The sequence below is a fragment of the Haemaphysalis longicornis genome, unplaced genomic scaffold (genome assembly GCF_048455015.1).
Source record: "Haemaphysalis longicornis isolate Haplotype H1 unplaced genomic scaffold, Haemaphysalis longicornis Haplotype H1 scaffold_4, whole genome shotgun sequence".
NCBI lineage: Eukaryota > Metazoa > Arthropoda > Arachnida > Ixodida > Ixodidae > Haemaphysalis > Haemaphysalis longicornis.
Genome location: NW_027526361.1, coordinates 178,284,558 through 178,292,020, shown reverse-complemented (window position 1 = coordinate 178,292,020; position 7,463 = coordinate 178,284,558). Strand labels below are relative to the sequence as shown.

At 47.7% G+C, this 7,463-nt stretch overlaps 1 protein-coding gene across 1 annotated transcript; it reads left to right on the top strand.

Moving 5' to 3' along the window:
• The first annotated feature begins 265 nt into the window (after positions 1-265).
• LOC144179524 (uncharacterized) lies at positions 266-4,282 on the top strand. Its single transcript, XM_077707915.1, has one exon. The coding sequence runs from the start codon at positions 286-288 to the stop codon at positions 1,516-1,518; it is 1,233 nt and encodes a 410-aa protein (XP_077564041.1). The 5' UTR covers positions 266-285; the 3' UTR covers positions 1,519-4,282.
• Positions 4,283-7,463: the final 3,181 nt, after the last annotated feature.

Here is a 7,463-nt window from a genome sequence, read left to right as displayed (position 1 = left end):
GCGTCGTAGAGATTGCGATCGCGTGATGCTTGTCATGAGGTAAATATGGAAACTCTAGCTATATTGCTTCTAGTATTAGCAAGATGGGGGTTGTCTGCAAGATTGGTGCGTGAGACACAAGCGTTCTCACTGCCAGAATTTCTCAAACATGACAAGAAACAGACACACCTGGCAATATTTGTTGACTATATAGCTCTGTGCTCAATTTTTGCAAGCCTCACAACTTGTGTATATGGTCGAGAGGCATTCCACTTCCGGCTGCCAAGCTGTGAAGGTGCGGAAAGGATGAGCTCCGATAGCTCGTTATCGGCGGCCGCCGGCCGCGGTTTATCTGTTTCTTCGGACGAATACCGTGTTTTACTGCCTCCGCTGCCAACTGGAAATGCTGCGCTTAACACTGTGTTTTTGCACTGTGATGTGTCCGGGCGGCCATACCGCATCAACGACTTCGAAGACGAGATGGAACGACTGGGAGTGATCCAGGATGTGGCGTCGATTGGCGCCTATCAAATGAACCATGTGTGGGCTGTGTCGACGCACTCCGCGGCAGCCAAGCACCGCCTAGTTGCTGCGAAAGAACTTCGTATCAAGGGCAAGAAATGTCTCGTGCTCGACCCCAACGATGGCGAAATTCGCATCAAGATCCACTGGCTGCCGTACCAGCTTAGCGATGACGTCGTGCGGAAGGCCCTCGAGCCTTTCGGAAAAGTTGACCGCATCACAAGAGAGACTTGGCCAACAAGCAAGTTCAAGGGAGCCCAAACGTCGATAAGGTCAGTAACCATAACCTTGAAGAATGGGTACACGACCGAAACATTGCCGCATCAGCTGCGTATCCAGGGAGGCAATGCCCTTGTGATAGTGCCCGGACGATCGCCTTTGTGCCTGAGGTGCAAGAGGAATGGGCATATCAGAAAGAACTGCCGCATACCGCGGTGCTCCGAATGCCGGAGGTTCGGGCATGAGGCTCCGGATTGCCGGAAGACCTACGCGATGGTCACGGGAGGCAAGAGTGAGGAGGAAGACACAGAAGCCGTTATGGATGAGGAAGAAGCTGAGGAGGCAGCGGCCTCCCCCCCACTGCACGAAGACCAGCCGACGTTGGAGACAACGCAAAGCCCGCCTGTAGCTTCGCCACCTCCTGAGGTGTCAGTGGAGGCGCCTCGGAAACCCGGAGAATACGGTGAGCCCGAAAAACCCCCGCAAAACGAACTTTCTGTCAGCATGCCGACTACGTCGACCACAAAAGACAGCGTGATAGGCGTAGAGCCGCAATATGAAGTCTCGCGAGAACAGGCGAAGGAAACTGCGCTGTCAGGGAGGGAAGCGGAGGAAGTGACTGAATTTCCAGCCTTGTCGCCGATTGAACCAGAAGCAGAAGATGAACTAAATGAGGCGTCAGGAAGGAAAACCGCTCATGTAAAGAATAAGTGGAACGCGCCCACTAAAAGAAGGGCTCGCTTTAACCCCGCGCCACGCGTACCCATAGAAATACGACGTCGAAAGCGTTCCGTTTAACCGGCCAACGTAACTAGGCGCCCCATTCGCAAATAGAAAGAAAAGGAAAAGAATCTTTATTTTTTGCAAATGCCCTTCCTAAAACTCGCAACCTTCAACTGCCTAAGCCTTGTAGGCCGTATGCGCAAGCAGTGGCTCTTAAACCAGCTTTTGCAGGAAGGAATCGACATAGCATTCCTTCAAGAAACAAAATTAGCCTCAAACGAGCAGCTAGATAGCGCGGCTCGATTCTTTCACAATCGCTTTCACTGTCACTTCTCGCCCGCGTGCGGCCGCAGCGCAGGAAGTGCAATCATGATAAGGAAAAGGCCGGCTTTAACCGTGTATCCGGAATATGAAAGGGATCACAGCGGGCGTGTTTGCAGTGTCGATTTAATACTTCGTGGCGAGCAATACAGGCTTATCTCAATCCATGCACCAAATGACCCGCCGCAACGGACAGAATATTTCACGAAGCTCAGGCAGTATCTTGACACCCCATGCCGCACCGTACTCGCGGGTGACTTCAACTGCGTACTGCAGGCGCGTGACTGCTCAAAAAGAAGGCCAGCTGACCCCAGTTTGAAGGAGTTGCAAAAGCTCTTACGCGATTTTGACTTGCAGGACGTAGCAGATGGCACACCAGCCCTCGCCCCTGCATTCACGCACTGGCAGGGGGACTGCCATGCGCGACTAGATCGCGTGTACGTATCGAGTGAGCTTATGTGCATGAACGTCTCCTCCCGAGTAACGCCAGTGGCGTTCTCTGACCACGGCTTTGTCGCTGTCACGTTTGAGAACGGCGACCACCGAAGGACCAAGCAAACTGCCAAACCTTCTTGGCAATTATGGAAACTTAACGAAAGCCTTTTAGACGAGGAGGATGTGGTCTCAGGGATCAAAGCTATAATCACGCAGGTACGAGAGCGGGGCGAGGTAAACGCCATAGCGTGGGAAGAAGTGAAAGAAGAGTGCAAAATGTTTCTTGTGGCGAAAGGGCAGGAAAAAGCGGCTCTAAAAAGGGAAAGAAAAAACGTTTTAATGCGCACGCTTCGAAGTCTCATTGAAGCGGAAAATTCCGAACCGGGAAAGTTTATGACAGATATTAGAGAATGCAAAGGACAGCTCCTATCAATTTTGGAAGCCGACTATAAAGGCGCTATGATTCGTTGTCGACTCGAAGCACAACAGAGGGACGAGGAACCGATCAAGATTTTTAGAACGAAAGAAAGGCAACATGCTGCACGAAACAGAATAGAGGCGGTGCAAGATGGCGACGACATTCTTACCAGCCAAGACGACATTGTAAGGGCGTTCACAGGGATGTACAAAAGTCTGTTCGAAGAGAAAGATGGCGTACACAGTCGGGGGTGCACGTTTAATTATGCTGATCTGTTGCCAAAGGTCAGCGATGATATTAGAGAGGAAACAAATGAAAGCATTTCCGAGTCTGAAGTTGAATGGGCCATTAAAAAGCTGAAGCCTAGGAAAACGCCCGGTATCGACGGCCTAGGAAGTGCATTCTACAAGAAGTTTGCATCGGATTTGGTGCCAATTCTTTGTTCCGTGTACGAAGACATACTGAAGCGGGATCTGATGCCTCCCTCCATGAGGCAAGGCCTGACGGTCCTAATCCCAAAAAAGCACTCCAACCGTGTCCCGACCCCGGGTGACTTTCGCCCCATCAGCCTTCTGACGACTGATTACAAATTGCTGGCAAAAATTATGGCGAAGCGACTCGACGTAGCGCTCAGTGAGGTCATAGGGGGCCACCAAGCATATGGTATCGAAGGGCGGCGCATCTCGGATAATCTGCACACAATGCGCGTGCTGTGTGAAACAACATCGGTACACGGAGACAAGGCCGCGGTGCTAAAGGTGGATTTAAGTAAGGCCTTCGACCGTGTTGATCACGACTTTCTTTTTGGGCTGCTTAAAGCTTGCAACATCGGGGAACGTCTTCTGAAGTACATCGCCGTTTGCTATAGGGAGGTGTCAACGCGCCTTGTCATCAACGGTCAAACAACGGACAAGATACTCGTCAACAGGTCGGTGCGACAAGGATGTCCGCTGTCACCGATACTTTTCGCACTTTACCTTGAACCTCTCTGTCGTTCCATTCTGAACGACAATACTGTCGGTGGCGTCAGCCTGGCAGACGAGACCGTGAAAGTGCTCGCCTATGCTGATGATCTGACCCTCGTGTGTGCTTCCAAAGAGGAGATGCGCAAAGCGGTGCAACATGTGTCGGAATTCTGCAATGTGTCTGGTGCAAAAGTGAATCGTGACAAGTGTTCGGGTGCATGGTTGGGTGATTGGGACGCCAAGCCAACGAGCTTCTTGGACATGCAGTGGTCTGACCAAGTCGGCATGTATCTCGGCGTTTGTTTTGATACCACTAATCTGCAAAATGGACAAAACACCATCAGTCTAAACGGACTAGCAGCAAAGGTGCGTGCGTGGCATGGGAGAACCATACCACTTGGAAATCGTGCGTTTGTGTGCAATACAGTTTTCTTTCCTGCTGTTTGGTATGCTGCTCAAGTGATGCCATGCCTACCAGCCGATGTGAATCGAGTGCATAGATTCTTTGCCACGTTTATTTGGGAGTCTCGCTTTGAACGAATGAGGAGGAGTAACCTGTTTCTAAGTTTAGCCAAAGGTGGTCTGGGATTGGTCAATGTTGAGGTAAAGCTCAAAGTTCAGAGGTACCTTTTTTTTCGCAGGCAGAATAGGCCTCTAATGTTGAACTCATTTGCTAAGCTGGGCTGTGGGTTTTTGAGAGACTGGCTTGAAGAAGCTGGTGTAGGACCAAGGTCACGAGTGCTAAAGTTTTACAGGGAGCTGGAACAGGCGGTCCGGTTTTTCGAAGAGAGGTTCTCACGGGACTACTTAATGGAAGTGAAAAGGAAATCACTGTACTGGGACACGATTGACATGCTTTTTCCAGCTCCGCTGTACCGGTCACGAATGGATAGTACATTAGTGTCAGACGTCTTGAAACGATTACCACGGCTTCCTGTTAAGGTCGCCGTCAAGGATTTTTTTATCAGGTTTCACGTGGAAGTTCTGCCGGTAAAGCCATGGCTGGCAAACAAAGGTTTCTTTGTTCCGTGGTCAACCAACTGTGATCTCTGCCCTTACCCAGAGTCCCTTCAGCACGTGTTCCTCTTTTGCACGAACGCAGCGCATTTCTGGCATGAGGTCAGATCAGCATTTGGAATTTCTCTGTATCCAACTTGGAAAGATGTGAAGTTTCTTACAAGTGAGGAATTCCGAGATGACAAATGTGTGGAAATTGTCCTGCTGTTGGGATTGTATGCAATTTGGCGGTCTCGCACGGATCACGTCCTTTGTTTGGAGGTAGCAAAGTCCGCGTGGACGCATTTTTGTGACGCGTTTGCCTACACCAGCTCTCTGTTAAAAAGTGCAGACGACGAGCTATCCAGCAAGTGGAAAGTAATGGAGGCGCAATTGCACAGACGCGTCCATCCGTGATTTCAAGATGAACCAGTGTATCTGTGTGTTGCACTTCGCTGAGTGTACTCTGTTATGTCAACGGTCTCTGATGTATAAAGGCAAAGACTGCCTTTTTACTATGTACATAGCACCCGATTTTAAATAAAGCTTAAAAAAAAAAAAAAAAAAAAAAAAAAAAAGTGTATATGGTCGAGAGGTAAGAAGCTGGAGTACTGTTTTGCAAGTCAGTGGTTCTAATCCCGCGTTTTTTTTTTTTTTTTTTTTGCTGTGAGCGTTCTATAAGGTTTTTTTACCAGAATATGCAGCTGTTTCTTTAACCTTACTTTGAACCCACAAGTGACGTTCACATGAAACCTCAATAGCAAGGCAGCGCTGAACATGGCTTCACACTAAATTAAAGAGAGGTAAAGATGGTACAGAGTTCAGACAAAGAGGCATAGCAACACCCATCGACGCAGCGGCAGGCACGTCACTTTGCTGGTCTCGTCTGGCTGCTTGTCCTCTCCTACTTGCCGGCACGGTACCACCGAACGACAGCGTCAAGAAGCGCAGAAAGGAGCTTCCCAGGTCAGGCCACCATGGGCTTAAAACTTCCAGGACGTATTTTTTGCCGCCCTCATTTGTCCCGCCATATGACATCGGGGTCAGTGAGAAAGTGAGCAGCAGATTTCCAGTTTTCGAGAAGAGGGCAGTGCTCTATTTGATTGTATTTTTAAATTTAAAATTAAACAACTTTTTTATTTCTACACGGATCTTGGCATTTTTTTTTTGCATCTATCTCTGCACGACACAAAGAACAGACGTAGTGCCCAAAAAGTACCTGAAAGAAATGTGCTCTGCTCGAGAAATTCACGAGGGACAAATCCACACACACAAAAAGGAAGCAGACAAAATGAGATTTGACGGACTAGCAATTGAATTTTAATCATGAGTGATAGAAAGATTCCACTTTCCTGCAAAATGTCTTATATAGGCAATTGGGGCGTTGCCTTACTTAAAGGTTTAAAGAGCACCCTGCGCAATGAGTTGAGAGGGAATGATTATGTGCGATCTTGCATCGCACGTACCTTCCATCATAGCAAACATATTTTCATGATTCTTGTAGGAGGTGATTGCTGGGACGATAGACTTTACCCCAAAATACATTACGAGTAGTCGAGGGAAAGTGCTGCGGGTCCCTTCGATAGGCAAGGGTGCGAGAAAAAGCCCACCAATGCCTACGCAAGATGCTGTGTAGGGACATTGCTGATGAGATACCTCTTTCATGTGGAAAGGTCTGCATTGGGCACACTGGAAGGTGTGTGAACGTGCGATTGCGTGAACATGAACATAACCTCTCAGTTGAGAACTGCACAAGTGGGCATAACCCCATCCATAGCTCTGCAAGCGCATACATTACGCTCTTAGGAAGCAAGTGAAAATTGTCCAGGTGCAGTGAGATACAGGAAGCTTACCACATAGGAAAGAATGGATTCGATTGTGTCAGTGACATTTCAACGGGTCTTCATATGAAAGAGTGTATTTATTAGGCTGTGAACTTTCCTTATCACAATTTTTTTTTGCATGCAAGTGGAGCCACGTAACTGTGGCCTGCAATTATGTGTTCTTACGCTGCCTAAAAGTTAATTGCTAGTCATTGCCTGTTCTCACCAGCTACTTTCTGTGATTGTCAATATTTCGCGCCAAGTTCAAGTATCGTTAAGATGCACCAACTCGCCAAACACGTCTTTCTAAGCTTGACAGAAAGGATGAAATAACCTAAAACACAAAGCAATCACACTGTGCTTCACAGCTATGCTAAAGAACCCACCAGTAACTATTAACAGCAGGTATTATCTAAAGCCTAATAAACTGCATGTCAATATCCTCGATTTTAAGATGCAGAAATCCCACAAACCTTGTGAGATTAGCAGCAGTGACGCACATATTTCGCCCACTCTCATCCACAGCGTTTGTGGCAGGATCAGTAGTAAGGAGCTCATGCCAGGCACTGAAAAAAAAACAAGACCACACATTTTTTACGGTACTTTGAAAATGAAAAATGGACAAGCAACCAAAACGAATAGAAAACCGGGCAAGCATTTTGAATGCGTGAGCGGGGTCACAAACTGTTACAAAATTGTAAAAACAATTCTTTGTTAAGATCTTTGCAGCAGCCATAAAAATTTTGGAATTTGTTAGCACCAGGAAATTAGTCTGTAAACACGTCCTCTGACACAGGGGTTCCCTCCCACAAGTGTTGCAACGTAATGAGAGCATGCTTGTCAGTCTTCCCACGAAAACCTGCCTTTTAAAACCTGCCTTTTTATCTCTATTTAAAACGAAAGCTTTTTATGTAGTCATCTGTGCTTTGAAATTTTGTGCCAGCACTCCTTTAAGGGGAGGATTGAAGTTTTCATTATTCCCCACATTATAATGTGGCAAGGGCCCTGTGACACACTGGAAAGCAGCAGCAAAAAAATGGGCAGTCAGCAAACTAGATTCCT